Here is a 17,518-nt window from a genome sequence, read left to right as displayed (position 1 = left end):
GATTGCAAAGTTCGAATTGATCACCTTGCCAGTTCACCATCTAATTTCAACCGATTACATTTTTAAATTTATTTTCCAAAATGAGCCTGAAAATTTTTTCGAAGCTTAATTTAGTTAGTATATTCCGATACAAAGTTCTCTCCAACATTTAAAAAAAACACGAGCCCATGATTTTCTACCATTTTTAATTACAAATTTTGTTTTTCTATTAACTATGTAAAACCATTTACTAAAAAGAGTCTCTGATACCTACTTTGTATGCTACAGGCTATATTTACATATAAACAGTTCAAAAAGCAAAATCTCTCCAGGTCATTCTAAATTATTTCTGTGTTGAATTTTTCTGTTTTTCTATTTGATGAACACGATTTAAAGTTAGGGTTGGGTTTTGATTTATTTAGGTAAAAGTAATATTGACGCAGAAAAGGCCATGGCCAACCGATTGCAACACAAATGCGGATCCGAGTTCACCACGAAACTTAAGCTCATGTTCATGGACACGGCCTTGTCATCAGATCTCGCAAAAAAGATCAAACTGCAAATTCAAGAAACAGTTCAAGTCGAGATGTATGTCTTGCAGTCCAGCGCCTGGCATCTTAATCACAGCAATCCTACCGAGTTTACCATCCCCAAAGAACTAGAAAAAACAGTTCAATGCTTTGAAGAATTTTATCGTCAAGAGTTTAAAGAGAAAACGGACATGGCTGTACAGTATGAGTGAGGGAGACATTGAATTGAACTACTTGAAGAATCAACACACTATCACTTTGGGAACCTTCGAAATGGTCTTGCTTAATGTGTATCACAACAACAATTCCGTGACTTGTAAAGAATTGATGGAAAGAACAAAACTGAAAGTATCAATTTCAGACGACGATCAAGACCCTGGTGGACTCGAACCTGTTGTAAGTAGCAGCTGATGAACAAAATTTTCGATCTTCTACTATTGTTACTCTGAATATGAACCATAGTAACAAAAGCACCAAGTTCTAGAATAAAGGAGTTCAAATGGATACTGTCAGAGAACCGGAGACGTATTCTTCCGTAATTAAAGGCAGGAAGTTATACTTACAGGTATGATATAAATGGATATTTTAGTTTAATGCATTAGAGATCAGAAATACTAAAGGGTTGTTTCGTTCGTCAAATTAATTAATTAATAAAATTAATTATTTACAATGTGTCTTGATCATTTGTTTTAGCTAACTAGGATCGATCAAATTTCGCTCCTTTTCGTTTGGAATTTTTTGAGTTCGCTAAGCCTGTAGCTTGGCTGCCCTCTCTCCCAAACCAAAAAACGACGAAGAAAGAGCCACAATATTTAATTCTAAAAAAGAATGTCGAATAAGTTTGTTTTTTTAACATGAATCTTACAGCGTGGACGACGTTGGCAAACTTCTTAAAAAAATTGAAATTACAATATTGCGAAATAAACAAACTCTTTTCAATTTGAACTTTATTCAATACTGCCGATGTGTAAACCCATGTTTATTTTTCTGTTTTTTGTGCAAAAATTTCTCTCTGCCTTGTCTATCTCGCTTTCTACCTCTTTTTCCCCAACTATTTGTATTTATTTTCCCTCTCCCTAATACAAATGTTACACACCAGAAAAAGAGAGTAGTATTCGGAGATATCGAACTTAACTTAAATAAATTTCGAACTTATATCAATGATATTAGTATAGGAAAAATCTTGATTTTACCACAACATTTTTTAATTGGGTAAAAGAAAAACAGTTATTAGTACAAACATAAATTTCTTTTCAAAAATTTCTTTAGATTATGAGTTTTCATCAGAATGTGTCTACAGAGATGAGTACGAAAAATCTAATGAAGAATGAAGAGACAGTGACTGAGGGAGCCAACGAACAGGTGAAATTATTATAGGAGGATATGGCAGGTTCGAAGGTAATGGGGAAAGGATGAGCATGATAAGGATGAGCAAGGAGACGACAAGGTTGAGAAAAACTAACAAAAGGACTTGAGGGAAGTGAAGACACACAGCATAAGGAGGACCAAACAGAAAGCAGCTGAGGAGACAAGCACATAAGGAGAGATGGTTGGATCACAAAAAACGACTGAAAAATGTAACACAGGAAATTTATAAAAAAAAGAAACAAAGTTATTTTCCCTTAAAACATTTTTTGTAGACGAAGTTCCAAATACATTCATATATGGTCGCGACTATTTCACCGTGGAATCCACGGCGCTCTACTGTCGAAACATGCTATTACGCCGTTCTGTACCAAATGTCGATAGACTTTGCTCCAATTCTACAAAAAAATTTCCATACACAAGAAATCCCAGGACTGTTGGTGGTTTTGGATGATTCAAATGGACGAGTCCAAGATGAAGCGACCGAGGCTGTTGTTACGTTTTTTTAAGTTGTCCGAAGAGGATCGCCTCCAAATACTTGTCTCGGATTATTGCAAAGCTGGAAGCTTTGGGCTTTATTTCGGCTCGGGACAAAATCCGTACAATCATCGGACCAATTCCGAATCGTGTTCCACAATCAGCAATTTGGCGGTTAGCAAACGTAAGTTCATTAACTAAATGTTTTTTTATTATTAAAAGTTTTAATTTAAATGTTGATTTCTTTGGTTAGGTTGTCATTGTCAGAAAATATTCTGACAAATTTAACAAACAGAATCTTTTCACGTTCCTTACAAAATATGTAAGTACATCTTTTTGTATCACCTCTCGTGAAGAAAACGGCATGTGCCATGCGGTCATGAACGTATACGGTGAGGAGAACCCCCTTCACATATGTCATCGTCTCAAAGTGGATGCGTAACAATTCATTTTGTTACGTTATACTAACAACCTTTGTGTAAAAGGATATATGACATGGTAACATAACATTCTTTTATTTCGAATTATTCAAATAATCATTTATTATTTGAATAATTTAGTCTACTATAATAGTCTACGGTACTCTAGCAACAAACTTAAACATAAACACAAATTCCTGAAAACGATCAAAGTAATAAACATTTCCTTTGCCAATTATTGAGATTGAGCCAACTAACAGCCATTTGCTTTGACAAACCGTAGAAAACTAGTCTTGCACTTAAATTTGTTGTGAAAGTTCTTTTAAAAAATCTATCAAATTATTTTTTAAGAAAATGTACAAACAAAAAATGAACTAACTAAACAATTTATTGACGCCAATCGCCATTAACCCCACGAGAGTTATAATCAGGCCTTCGTTACTTGTTAACGAAAGGTATAAAATTCCGCGGCGTAATAACACTATTTGACACAAGAATGCCGTGAATCCACGGTGAAATATATTTTTCCTTCATATATTCTGTTATCCCATTAAGTATTTAAAAACTAACTATTTAACTGTAACAAACTAATTGGCTCCTTAACCGAGATTTTATCAAAACAAAAACTTCTTAGAAATTCGGATTGATCTTCTTTGTTCCTTGTTATGAAAAAAAGTATATATGAGACTTATTACTAAAGATAATTTTAAGTCAAGATCTGTGAGCTCTTTTCTCGACCATTCACAAAAACCAAATTGAGTTTAAGTTTGCAGACGAAATATACAGGATTGCAAGTTATAATTTGAATTTGAAGCATATATAAAGATTGTCAAATTTTAGTTTATTGACATTCCGGGTTCAAACATCTACTTTCAATAGATTAAATTTTTCATTTAATTTCCGAAATGATATTGAAAATTTTATCAAGTTTCATTTAATTGTGGTATTCCGATACAATTAAGGGCAGCTCGACAACTGATACATAAAAATATAGATTACCAATATTTATATTTATCTTCATCGCCGATCGACGACGGCAATGATTAACCAGTTGGTTATTGGTTAACCGGTTAAACCGCTCATCAAACGTGGTTACCATTTTACGATTTTTGAAAATTTATCATTTAACCGGTTAACCACGAGATAAAATGCACACGTCTGGCTGTCACGTATCGCGAGTAAAACAACGTTTTAAAAAGTTGTTGACAAGATTCTATACCAGATTTAAATTTTTTTACCAAAGATGACATGCGAGTATATTTTTTTTTAATTTTTTTAACGTTCAGTTTTCTAGTCAAATACAACACTGCATTATTGTAAATTATACAAAAATGATGAAATAGCCCAACATTTCAAACCGTTTTTGCCGTTTTCCAATACTTCTCGAATTCCAATACAATCGAGAAAATTCTTAAAAACTTTCATGTTTTAGTAATTTTTGACCTTTATTTTCTAGTGGTGAAAATAAAAGCATTTGGCTCTTCCCTAGCAAGACAGGTTTTGTAATAACGAAAAATGATTTATAACGGGTTTTAGATATTTTCACGCTGATTATTTTTAATATAGGGTTTTGGGTGTGCCAATGAGCGGGAGAGGGGTCAGTGAAAAGGGGGTTTACCTGGGCCATACCACGAGGCCCCATGTTTTCCCCTTTCCTTCCATGTCGACTGTGATATAATCTTTTCGGTGTACCTTCAAAATTCCTCTTCGGACCATAGTAAGGGATTTGATAAAATTTCATCAAGAGCAGATGAAAGATATGAAATGAAAAATTTTAAGAAAAAATACTGGATTTTTTCTATTTTTTGAAGATATGTGATCTTCTCCTGTGCTTATCTCCGTACGTGATGAGTACAAAGATGTCCACGAGGAGGGTTTCATGTCAGAAATGGATGCTTTTTATAAATTGTGAAGGGAAAAAATACCTTAGTAGTGGAATTCCGATGGGAAAATGCAAAAAATAATGCTGGCCAACATGCAGACAATCACTCTGATCCCTTTACTTCCTCTTTCCTTGTCCCTTCCATGGCAATCCTATTTTTCACGATTTTTAGTCCCGATTTTCTCAGGACTTGTCATAAAATTTTTGTTTAAACTTCAAACATATTGATAACTTATAATTTGTGATTACTTGTCTAGATTCAAAACTTACTAATAAAAAGACTTAACAAAATTCATTATAGGATTACCTGAATGCTCATTAAGTTTTTCCCTGATTTCAATATTTTATACAGGTTAATCCACTCAAACCACGGTTAACTAAGAAATAGAAATGTAAAACTCTGAGCAGTAGCCTAGTATAAAGGAGAGAATGTAAGTTATATTATTCTGATTATCATGTATGTATGTTAGGACTCAACTTAATCTTAGCATATATAACTATGAGCCAGTACACTATTAGTTTACTTTTGCTTTCACAGGAAATGTATATTTTTAGGGGTATCAGGGCAGGTGTCTTTTGTTTAATTTGTGCAAGTCAGACGGAAGCAAAAATAATAAGTTTTTATTTAAATAGTAAAGCCATTTTAACAAAAAAAAAAACCAGAAAAAAAAACTTTTTTTCAAAAGAACTGGCCTTAAAATCTTCATGGGTAAGAGAAGAACCGAAGAACTCCAACAATGCTTGTTGTCATCCATGCAACACAACATTTAGTCTGAGCAACATCGGCAGAGGTGCCTTGGTAAGCCACGAGAATAACAAAAACACAAGAACGTAATAGAGCTTCAGAGAAAAAAGCTCAAATTCTCTCAAATTCTTCTCAAAATGAAAACGCCAATTTCCAATGTGTTTTTAATTCAGCAAGAGGATACCGAAGTTCCGTCAACAACAGCTATTATTACGCTTGATGGCCAACGAAGCGAAGTTTCATCTCCTTCGCGAATCAATGAAAATGGTAATAAACTATTAACCAAAGAACGTCTTTTTCCCTTTATCATCACTGACGCGTTACTAAGGCCAAGTTATTCTGGGCTATGAAAACAGTGGTATCCCACAGGTATCCACAGTTCGTTCAACTCAGCAGATTGGTCGCCAGGGCTTCTGGCCTGTTCTCACTAGACGAGAACCTGGAAATGAGTGGGTGCATCAGCTGTTGTAAGCAGCTGACTGTAACGACTAGAAAGTCAGTAATGGACTTGTGTATATTTTGGTTCCTAATAATTGAATAGTTTAGTTTAGCGAAAGGGAAATAAATTATGAGGCGTAATACCTGGGAATAACAGGATACTCATGTACAAAGAATAGAGGGTGATAATCACTCGTACAAGATGACAACCCACCTGGTATGAGGGAAAACATTAAATTAGAAAGAGGTGTAGGTTATGACAAGAAGGGAAAGTTACCAATGACTTGAAGGAAAGAGCATGAATCACGATGCCTTACAGTTACAATGCCTCACAATCAAATCATGTCACGAAGGACTTCAACTGAATAAATAAATGATGTTTTAGATTCAGGCACACATAACGAACAAGGAATTATTGTACCTGATACAAATGACGGAAATATCACTAAATTATCGTAACTGACCACAAGAATGGGAATAAGCAAATCTGTCAGAGAACAGAAACTACACGCTGCTCATGCAAATCACGCTTCAGCAGACGATAAAATGGCGAGGGAACTGACAGCGAGAAGAAGAAGAAGGGAGGAGAGATAAAGAGAGTCGTAAATTATAATTAAACGTTGTCATATTGTAATAATACAGATTTCGCCGATTCATTCTCCCCCGAGTCCGGTTGGACCGACGAGCTGGATTCTAGTAGGCAAAGTTCAGTTATTCCTCGGCGAAAGATTCCGGTTGGAAGTTGAATATCGACAGCTCGAACACATCCATCTGTGCCTGGGAATACCTTGGCGACGTGTCCAATACTCCACTCTCCACGCCAGAAGTTCTTGTTGATCTCCAATACGACGTCGCCCACTTCCAGATTTGGGCGCTTGATATTCCACTTCTTTCTTGCAGCTAACGACTGCAAATACGTAGTTTTCCACATGCTCCAAAACAAATTTAGCACCCGCTTCAGGTAGCGATAGTGCTCTTGAGGCGAAGCATCATCGAAGGATCCAGCAGGCGGATATGACGTCGGCGGTCGATTTAGGAAATCGTTCGGAGTGAGCGGACGAAAATCCTCCGGATCCGAACTAGCGTAGGTCAACGGCCGGGTGTTTAGAAGTCCAGCTACTTCATACAGCAATGTGCGGAACAAGTCTTCTGTTGGGTAACGAAATTTGTCCCCTTCTTGCTCTAAGGCGTTGTACAGGGCTCGTTTGGTGGATCGGACCAGCGATTCATGCGTGCCACCAAAATGTGGGGTCCAGACTGGCTGGAAGGTCCATATGATGTTGACTTCTTTCAGGAATTTCGGAATAGCTTCATCTGCATACATTTTCTCCACTGCTTCTCGTAACACTCGTTCAGCACCGACAAAGTTGGTTCCATTGTCGGAAAGTATGACTTCCGGCTTTCGATACAAAGAAATGAACTTTCTCAATGCTAGAAGGAAGTCTGACGTCGAAAGAGATGGGACGAGCTCCAGAAAAACTGCTCGGGTGACCATACACGTAAATAGCACGCCCCATCGTTTGGCCGTGCGATTCCGAATGAGACCGACTTCAAATGGGCCGAACAAATCGATGGCGGTCCGTGTAAAGGGAAGAGAACCGGAGTCCAATCGCGAATCGGGGAGATCTCCCATCAACTGCTCGCCAGGTTCCGCTCGGTTTCTTCGACAAATAACGCAATTCCGTCAGATCCGTTTTATTGCTTCTCGCCCGCTCGTTATCCAAAAATTCTGGCGAATATAAGACAGTAGGAAGTCCGTACCAACATGCTTAAGATGTTCATGAAAGGCGATGATGATTTTCTCGGTGAATGGATGACTCCCGGGAAGCAGAGGTGGATGTAACTGGTCGTATGGTAGTTTTGCGCGTCCAGCCCGTCCTCCAAGCCGTAACACGCCATCTGGACCGAGCACAGGAGCCAAGGCCAACAGACTCGAAGTAGAATGGAGCGGTTTGCCCTTCTTGAGACGATGCAACTCCTTTTCGTACACCTCCGACTGACACGCCTTGACCAGCTCTTGATATTTCTCGTCCAGCTTGGATAGGGCTGGAATGTCGCCGGGTCCTATTTGAATCTCCTTCCAATGACCAGTATCCTTCTTCACGGCGGCAGAATATGAACGGCTCGAGCGCATTTCTTCAGTTACGGCCATCCATGGGAGATCCACTGGCCAGCTATCTTCCGATTGAAGTAAGAATTCTGGTCCGTCCAACCACATGGACGGAATTGGCTGTTCATCAATCGATGAACGGGTGGCGAGATCGGCTGGGTTTAATACTCCTGGAATAAAGCGCCACTCTTCTGGCTCCGTGATGGTCTGAATTTCTCCGACGCGATTGCTCACGAAGACTTGGTAGTAAGCCGCGGTCGCCCGGATCCAATTCCGGACCGTACTGCTATCCTTCCAGAGAAAACGCCGTTGAATCATTGGCTCGAGGATGGAATGAACCGTTCGAAGAAGACGAGCACCTAGTAACGCAGCATTCAATTCCAGCTTGGGCACTGAAATTGTTTTCTTCGGGGCGATCTTATTCGCTGCCTTGACTTGACGTACCAGTATCCTGCCATATGAGTAGACAAAGCGAAGGTAGATAACGGCAGCATAGGCTTCTTCCGGAGCGTCTCCAAAGGCGTGAAGATCAACCGTGGAGATCTGGGCTCGATCGGGAAACAGACATCGTGGCATTTTCATCGTGTTGAGCTGTTCTAAAGAGAGAAACCATTTTCTCCACCAAATTTCGTCGTCACCAGTAATTATATCCGTCCATCCGAGCCCATTGAGACCCAAAATTCTCAAACGGATCTTAGCCTTGACGATAAAGGGCGATGCTGTACCCAACGGATCGAAGACGCTGGCCACTTTGCTGACCAAATCAACTCTTGAAAAGGAAGAATCGAGCATTTTGTCCACCTTGAATCCCAGCAGATCAGCCTTTGGATCCCAGACGATTCCGAGCACCTTTTCTGTGTTCTCACCCATGAGCGGATGAGCAGAGATTGAATCAGTTTCCGGCTCCGTTCTTGACACTGCTCGCAGGAAGTCAATGGAATTTGAAATCCAGCTTTGGAGGTTAAGGTCCGAGTTGGCCAATGCATCCTTGACGGTAACGGCTTCTTCAACTGCTTACTTTACTGATGGAGTGGAACCCAAATAGTCGTCGACCTACATTCTTTCCTTGGCGGCCTGAATCACACTTTCTGGCACTCCGGCGTCTTCTAAAATGCGACGGACGGTGTAGATAGCTACAAACGGTGAACAGTTGACTCCGAATGGGAGTCGATCCATTCGACAAACAATTAGCTCGGCAGCGTCCTTCTCCTGCCATAAAAAGCAGAAGTAGTTACGATCTTCACTGGAAAGACGTAAACGGCTGAACATAGCCTCAATATCTGAGGCCCAGGCAATCTCTCCTTCACGGAAACGGATGATAACCGCAGCCAATGATGGCTGCAAGGCGGGACCAAAGATGATGGCGTCGTTCAGACATTTTCCTTTGAAGGCGGCGGCGGCGTCGTAAACTACTCGTAGTTTCGTCCCTTTATATACTCCATGATGTGCTAAAAAGTATAGAGCGCTGGCCGGATCTGGAACGCGGGATGCATAACCTTGATCTAGGTATTTCTGAACGGCCGCTCGATAGTCCCTCTCGAACTCCGGTTGACGTCTGAAACGGTTCAGCAAGCTCCGGAATCTATTCTCCGCCATCGGACGATTGCTGTCCAAGTTGGGCTCTTCTTCACGCCAGATGATTGGTACCTCGTAACCAACCTCCAATCGTTTCGTCTTCTCCTGGACGATCTTGAGAGCTCGCTTATTCTCAGGTGAGACACACCCAATCTGATGTTCGGTTCCATAGTCCTCAGTATCACAAAACCGACGCATTTCCGTGGCGAGATTGGCTAACGAGGCGCTTCCGGATATCTTGCAGCTCCGAACGGATGTAACGTTTACTCGACCTTCAACAACGCCTCGAACGATCCACCCGAACGCCGTCTTGGAGGCGATAGATTCTTTCTCCAATCCGACTCTTGATTCAATGACCGCTACTAGATGGGCATGATCTAATCCAACTAAAATGTCAACTCCTCCTCCTGTCTCTCCGAGCGGGAGACTCACCAGGTGAGGCCATTGGACCTTTTCTTTATTCCAGTCCGTCACCGGTGTTGGACTAGCCACCTTCTTCATAGTGGATCCTTCCAGAGACAGGATATCTCCATCAGCAGCTTGAACTCGAAACTGGATCCTACTCGAACGATGACGAGTGATTACTCCACCGGCTCCGTCCGCGGTTAGAAACTGAGGTGGCCCACGAAGCTTCAGCACCTTGGCGAATGCACTACGCATTAAAGTCGTGTCGCTTCCTTCGCCGATAAAAATATTGGCTAAAACCCAACTGCCATCTTCAGCCATTACTGGTAGTCGCAGCATACCCATGGCTACGCGTTGGGGCGCACCAGTCCTCGCTGTCGTAGGTCTTGCTTTCTCTTCACTCCCCTTTTCCGACGGCAAACTTTTCTTGGTGGAAAAATGCAGCAACTGATAATGATAAAAACCGCAACCGGCATTCTTGCATATCTTCCGTCTGTCGCACTCACGAACTGAATGCTTGGTTGAAAAGCAGTAGAAGCAAAGACGTCGACGCATGCAAAATGTAAGACGCTCCCCGACGGAAAGCGATTTAAAATCTTCACACTCAACCAATCGATGCTCCTTCTCACACTTGAAACAGAACGGTTTACCGTTAAAACGACTAAACTCCTTTTTCTGCCCGTCAAATGACTTGGTCGAACTTTGATTTGTCCGGGCTTGACGTTTCTGATTGGATAGCTTGCTCGAGTTTGGATTGACCTGGTCTGCAGCTATGCTGAACGCGTTTTGATACGCGGAGGCGCGAGAACACAGCCAAATACCGAAACCATTCAGGCTCCGATCTTCAATCCGTCCTCGTCTCCCTTCATTCCAGGCCAATCGATCGTGCAACTGAAGCTTCAAGCAAATTTTCTCGATCAGATCCGCTGTGCCGGTCTCCCCGATCCTGCTGAGGTCGAATAGATGAGTGCGGATCCTCTCCACAAACCGCTTGAACGATCCCGGGTCCTGCTTTGGTTCGAGTTTCCCGATGGCTTGATGATGGGCTGCTCTCATGACGTCACGTCGTCCGCAAGTCTGCTTCAGACGAACAAGAGCTTCAATGTACGCTGGTTCACCACCTCCAAGACCGTAGACTAAATCCAAACAATCTCCGCGTAAGTATCTCTTCAGAAGCGCCAACTTCTCACCAGCTGACTTAGGAGTGTCATGTACTAGTGCTCTGAATAGATCAATCCAAGAGAACCGTTTGAGTGCTTTTCCTTCGAAAGACTCTAGCTCGGCCGACACTGATGAACGCGTGTTATGAGTGGCAACGACGGGTGGAAGCAGGCCCGCACTGTATAGGTCGATCCAGGTGTCAGGATTCTCTTGATTGTTGTTGATGTTAATCCGGCGTTGCTGCTCCAATCCATCTTCAGCTGGAGTAATAGGGCGTTGACTAACTGACGTAAACCGGTCCTCTTCGGGCAGCTGATTCCTTCTTGGATTCTCTATTCCCAGAGACCTGAGAGCATTTTGAGCTTCATCCGCTTCCTCCCAAGCCCTATCCATTCGTTCACGAGCTTGTTCTGCTCTCATCAATGCGTTGGCGACCTCTTCCTGATGAGCACGTTCTCTTCTCTGTGCTTCCACTGGGTCGATTACAGGCGCTGGTATTACAGGCGCTGGGTTCGGGATGATGTTTTGTCCGATGACCGACTCGGCGTCTCCATCTCGACTGTTCAAATAGACTTGCGCAGCAACGGCCAGCTCATTCGAACGTGTGATGTAGCCTAAATGATTAGAATCTTGTCTTTCGGCCTCCGCGTCGTTGTCTTCGACCGATAATATCTCGGAATGCAGCGTTGTACTCTCCAGCAGCAACTCTTCCACGTGTCGTAGATATCCACGCAAGGCTCTTCTTGAACCCCTTACGCTGATCAAAGACTCGATCTGTCTGTTGGTCATCGTGATCTGGCGACGCAACGTCGATCTTCTTGACTTTAAGGCTGCTAGTCTTGAGATGGCCTCGTCGATAGCTTCTTCCTCCAGGACTTGCGAGCCTCTGTCCATGTTGGGCCCGAAATAAGGTGCACCGACGTGCTACGAGATGATAAGAAGCGAGCTGGGATAACGGCCGTAAGACTCAACAGGCTGAACCAGTGAATGTAAAGATGAAATAAATCTTGTATGGAGCTGTAGAGAATTCAGCTCCGGCTCGAAGGACCAAATGTTCTCACTAGACGAGAACCTGGAAATGAGTGGGTGCATCAGCTGTTGTAAGCAGCTGACTGTACCGACTAGAAAGTCAGTAATGGACTTGTGTATATTTTGGTTCCTAATAATTGAATAGTTTAGTATAGCGAAAGGGAAATAAATTATGAGGCGTAATACCTGGGAATAACAGGATACTCATGTACAAAGAATAGAGGGTGATAATCACTCGTACAAGATGACAACCCACCTGGTATGAGGGAAAACATTAAATTAGAAAGAGGTGTAGGTTATGACAAGAAGGGAAAGTTACCAATGACTTGAAGGAAAGAGCATGAATCACGATGCCTTACAGTTACAATGCCTCACAATCAAATCATGTCACGAAGGACTTCAACTGAAAAAATAAATGATGTTTTAGATTCAGGCACACATAACGAACAAGGAATTATTGTACCTGATATAAATGACGGAAATATCACTAAATTATCGTAACTGACCACAAGAATGGGAATAAGCAAGTCTGTCAGAGAACAGAAACTACACGCTGCTCATGCAAATCACGCTTCAGCAGACGATAAAATGGCGAGGGAACTGACAGCGAGAAGAAGAAGAAGGGAGGAGAGATGAAGAGAGGCGTAAATTATAATTAAACGTTGCCAGATTGTAATAATACAGATTTCGCCGATTCATGGCCAGTATGTTCCCGGCCAGCGAAAGAAGATTGCGCCAACAAAAATTGCTTATCGGATCAACTTCGGGTTGGCCCCATTCTTTAGAGAATATCTTCAAGATGTTTTGGCCAAACCAGGCCAGAGACTTGGCCAAGTCTCTTTGTCATTTGTTTTGATGGATCGTTAAAAAAATTTGCAAAAAATGACAAACAAACAAAAATGAGGGGACAAATTGATTTAGCTGTTTATTACTACATCAAGAACGAAGACAACGGAAAGGTGGTAACACAGTTTTTCAATCCAACTTCAAAAAGCCAGTGCCAGGAACTTGTTGTCGAAGTTCAAAGAAGGTCTGCCCAGCCTTTCTGTGGGGTAGATTTTGCAGGTGTCTATAAATGGCCCTAACGTAAATTGGGCATTTTTGCGTCGATCAAAAGACGACCTTCTTTCCATCGACCCTGAGGCGGCAGATTTACTTGAACTAGGTTGCTGTGAACTGCACGTCATTCGCGGAGCGTTTCAAACTAGACACACTAAGATAACATGGAACGTCAAACAGATGTTAAAATCTGCCTACAATGTGCTTAAAGATAGCCCAGCTCACCGGTCAGACGACATGCATTTTACCAAAATGGATCGGAAACAACTCGCTTTCTTGAGATTTTGATTTCTCAAGAAATTTGTGGAAAAGAAACCAAAAATTAAGAAAGCAAGTCAGAATTAAAAGAACTTGGAGTCCGCATTCAAAAGTGATTCCCTTCTAATCGCCAAAGTTTACTTTTTTTCATCAATGTCAAACGAAATCAAACCCTTTTTAACAAGATTCCAAACCTCCAAACTTCTCAGTCCCTTGTTATACGAAATCTGTTATTCTGTTTTGAGATATTTGTTGAAACGAATAGTAAAATTAGACATTGATGAAAAGACTACAAGTCAAATAATGGAGATTAATCTTGAAAACCAGGAAGTATTGCTTGTGGTAAAAAAATTGAGCTGGGATTCGCAACTTAACGAGAGTTGAAACAACTCGGCATGAATAAACAATCTGAGCGACTATCTGAGCTAGAAATCTTTACTTTTTTCATATTAAAGTCCGCCAGTATAGAACAAGAGGTAGATGTCTAGATGAAGGCAACACAATTGATAGCAGGAGATAGCGTAATTATTTACAATGTGTTTTGATCATTTGTTTGAGACAACTAGGATCGATCAAATTTCACTCCTTTTCGATTGGAATTTTTTAAATTCGCTAAGCCTGCGGCTTGGCTGCCCTCTCTCCCAAACCAAAAAACGACGAAGAAAGAGCCACAATATTTAATTTTAAAAAAGAATGTCGAATAAGTTTTTTTAAGGTGAATCTTACAGCGTGGACGACGTTGGCAAACTTCTTAAAAAAATTGAAATTACAATATTGCGAAATTTTAAAAAATTTTCAATTTGAATTTTATTCAATACTGTCGATGTGTTTTTTTTTCCATTTTTAATCATTCATCAATTTCTAATTTTCATTCGACAGTGTTTTGATTTTTTTTCCAAGCGAAATGTCGAGGGGAGAAAACACATACAGCCATAGGCTTTTTGTGTTTTTTACACAGCAACTGGGAACTAGCTACCAATTCCATAAGCGTTATGAAAACGGACATAATTTTGCTCGATACCAAAATTCCATCCGAAAGGCCCTACTTCCAGGGGGTGGGGTATACCCCCACGTAGTACAGCCGACCCTGGATAACTATATAAAAAAAAAAGGCTGGAAGAAAACGGAGATACGTTTTAAAAACGGAAACGATTTCTGCTTCCTCCTACTGGTGGAAATTTTCGGATTAAGTAAGTCTTAAATTTTTTTTTCCTTTTTTCATGTTTTTTGTAATTATTTCTTTTTTTTTTTCTACAGAATATAAGGTGACATCGATTGATCAAATCAAGGAAAAGGCAGTAACAGATGCCTACCTTAGGATGTACAAGCTCCTTTATCAATGTGGAAAAGTGCGAGCTTATATATTTAGCCAAAACAAACAAGTTTCAGGAGAAAACTTGAATTCCTCAAATTGCACAACAGCAGCAAAAGGTAAATTTTTCAATTAATTTCATTTAGTTTTCCATGTTTATTTTTCTTTTTTTTGTGCAAAAATTTCTCTCTGCCTTGTCTATCTCGCTTTCTACCTCTTTTTCCCCAACTATTTGTATTTATTTTCCTTCTCCCTAATACAAATTTTACACACCAGAAAAAGAGAATAGTATGAGGAGATATCAAACTTAACTTAAATAAATTTTGAACTTACATCAATGGTATTTGTATAGAAAAAATCTTGATTCTACCACAACATTTTTTAATTGGGTAAAAGAACAACAGTTATAAGTACAAAAATAAATTTTTTATTTCAAAAATTTTTTTAGATTAGAGTTTTCATCAGAATTTTCAACAGCAGAGATGATTACGACATATCTTATGAAGAATGAAGAGACAGTGACTGAGGGAGCCACGAACAGGCGAAATTATTATAGGAGGATGTGGCAGGTTTCGAAGGTAATGGGGAAAGGATGAGCATGATAAGGATGAGCAAGGAAACGACAAGGTTGAGAAAAATACCAAAAGGACTTGAGGGAAGTGAAGACAGAGCATAAGGAGGACCAAACAGAAAGCAGCTGAGGAGACAAGCACATAAGGAGAGATGATTGGATCACAAAAAACGGCTGAAAAATGTAACACAGGAAATTTATAAAAAAAAGAAACAAAGTTATTTTCCCTTAAAACATTTTTTGTAGACGAAAGTTCCAAATACATTCATATATGGTCGCGACTATTTCACCGTGGAGTCCACGTCGCTCTACTGTCGAAACATGCTATTACGCGGTGGAGTCTACGGTACTCTAGCAACAAACTTAAACATAAACACAAATTCCTGAAAACGATCAAAGTAATAAACATTTCCTTTGCCAATTATTGAGATTGAGCCAACTAACAGCCATTTGCTTTGACAAACCGTAGAAAACTAGTCTTGCACTTAAATTTGTTGTGAAAGTTCTTTTAAAAAATCTATTAAATTATTTTTTTAGAAAATGTAAAAACAAAAAATGAACTAACTAAACAATTATTTATTGACTCCAATCGCCATTAACCCCACGAAAATTATAATCAGGCCTTCGTTCTTTAAATTGCTCCAAAGCAAAGAGTAAAATCAGGGAGTAATTTTTAGAATTTGAGGGAAAAAATTTTTTTGGAACAAAATGGAGGATGAAATGACTTATAAAAATGGAATCTATCGTAGATTTCCACGAATCGACGGTTTAAAAGATCTTTACCGTTCTGCCGATAATCGTGTTTTCAGTGAAAGAAGTGTTCAGATGGAAACGGGTCAGCACCGAAAGAATTTGTACTGTGCGTGGAAGGTTATCAAAATGACCAACGATGGTCTTCCATTGGACACGGATGGCTGTGACGCCAATCCAGGCGAACACTGCCGTCACGTGGTGACGCCAGTACTTGAGGAGATTCATTTTCTATTCAGGTCACTCAGAATTGCTCTCTGCAGCCTAAAATCCCGTGACATCTATCCCAAGCTGGTGAAGTCAGAGATTGAAAACGTGATTGAAGTATTACAAAACCAGTATGCCCAACGTATCGAATTGTCACCGGGTTTTTATAAGAGCCGGGAGAACGCATGGAAGTACCTGAGGACCCACACAAGACCATGGACCACGTCGAAGAGTCTCGAGATGGAGATGGGGTATGAGGAGGGACGCCATCCGGGGTTCAGGGCTTTAGTAGAAAGCATTGCAGCCAGAGTTGCACGGGCGCGCGAGGCTGAGGAAGATGAGGATTCGGAGCAAGAAGCTCCAATCCCATCGGCCGAAGAACATCTTCATGCAAGAGCTGTTCGTGAGGCTGCAGTACAGTATGCTCTTGGTAAGGAGGAGGTGTTAGAAAAGGTGGTGGTCTTTACTCGAACCCGAACCGGGGTTACGAGGAGGACCAGAATTGTAAACCCCTAAAGATCCAAAAGGGGAGGGAAAAACTGGAGATGGCTAAGCCCGACGCCTATGGGGACTCCGATAAAAAACAAACTTCATTCTTAATGTTCTCATTTCAACTTGTCTTTTTTTTCCTAAAAATAAAAAACAAAAAAACGTTTACTGCGTTGATAGGGATAGTACTGTTGTTTGAGATGGAAGTGTTTTTTAACTCAACAGAATTCAAAGTTTGTTATGATGCTATGATTTCCATCCACAACTTTTACAACTACATGTAAGTACTGTTGTTGTAACGTATCGTCCATATCGGCCATATCGTGATATGTGCTCTGACTTTTACGTTAAAAGTCAAATTTAAAAGTCAAATACGTCAAAAGTCAACGTCAAAACGTAGTTTTTGAAAACCTTAAGTCAAATGTCAACGTATACGTCAAAGTTCTAATTTTCTCGACTTAAGTCACGACTGAAGTCAAAAAAATATTTAAGTCAAGAAATGACAGGTCGGAGAATAACAATGTCAAGCAATGTGCAGAACGAGACTCTCCTTCAAAACTAAGTCTTAAAACCAAGTAAATCATCTGTAGGTTCGTCTAGGCAGCTAAACTACGTAGTCAGCTAACCAACGTCAAGTCAGCTGATAATTCAACGTTAGGTTACATAAAAATAACGTGATTACTACACTAGTCACCAGCAAACTTATCACATGACAATATTTTGAGACGATTGAAGAATCCTTCTCGTAAACACATAG

General features: G+C 40.4%; 1 protein-coding gene and 2 long non-coding RNA genes across 3 annotated transcripts; all 3 read right to left on the bottom strand.

The window, feature by feature from the left end:
• Positions 1-5,296: 5,296 nt before the first annotated feature.
• On the bottom strand, positions 5,297-6,379 carry LOC124208874. Its single transcript, XR_006880677.1, has 4 exons — positions 6,257-6,379; positions 6,113-6,196; positions 5,980-6,049; positions 5,297-5,923 (listed from the first exon to the last, which is right to left on the bottom strand). It is a non-coding gene; the product is annotated as an uncharacterized LOC124208874 (long non-coding RNA).
• Positions 6,380-6,448: 69 nt separating this feature from the next.
• On the bottom strand, positions 6,449-11,980 carry LOC124209036. Its single transcript, XM_046606903.1, has 3 exons — positions 9,003-11,980; positions 7,545-8,897; positions 6,449-7,496 (listed from the first exon to the last, which is right to left on the bottom strand). Exons 1-3 carry the CDS (start codon positions 11,978-11,980, stop codon positions 6,449-6,451), a joined length of 5,379 nt encoding a protein of 1,792 aa, XP_046462859.1.
• A 146-nt stretch (positions 11,981-12,126) lies between these two features.
• LOC124209034 lies at positions 12,127-12,882 on the bottom strand. Its single transcript, XR_006880746.1, has 4 exons — positions 12,579-12,882; positions 12,435-12,518; positions 12,302-12,371; positions 12,127-12,245 (listed from the first exon to the last, which is right to left on the bottom strand). It is a non-coding gene; the product is annotated as an uncharacterized LOC124209034 (long non-coding RNA).
• Positions 12,883-17,518: the final 4,636 nt, after the last annotated feature.

The sequence above is a fragment of the Daphnia pulex genome, chromosome 12 (genome assembly GCF_021134715.1).
Source record: "Daphnia pulex isolate KAP4 chromosome 12, ASM2113471v1".
NCBI classification, from domain to species: Eukaryota; Metazoa; Arthropoda; class Branchiopoda; order Diplostraca; family Daphniidae; genus Daphnia; species Daphnia pulex.
The sequence above is the reverse complement of the archived record's forward strand: the minus strand, read 5'-3'. Positions and strand labels throughout refer to the sequence as shown.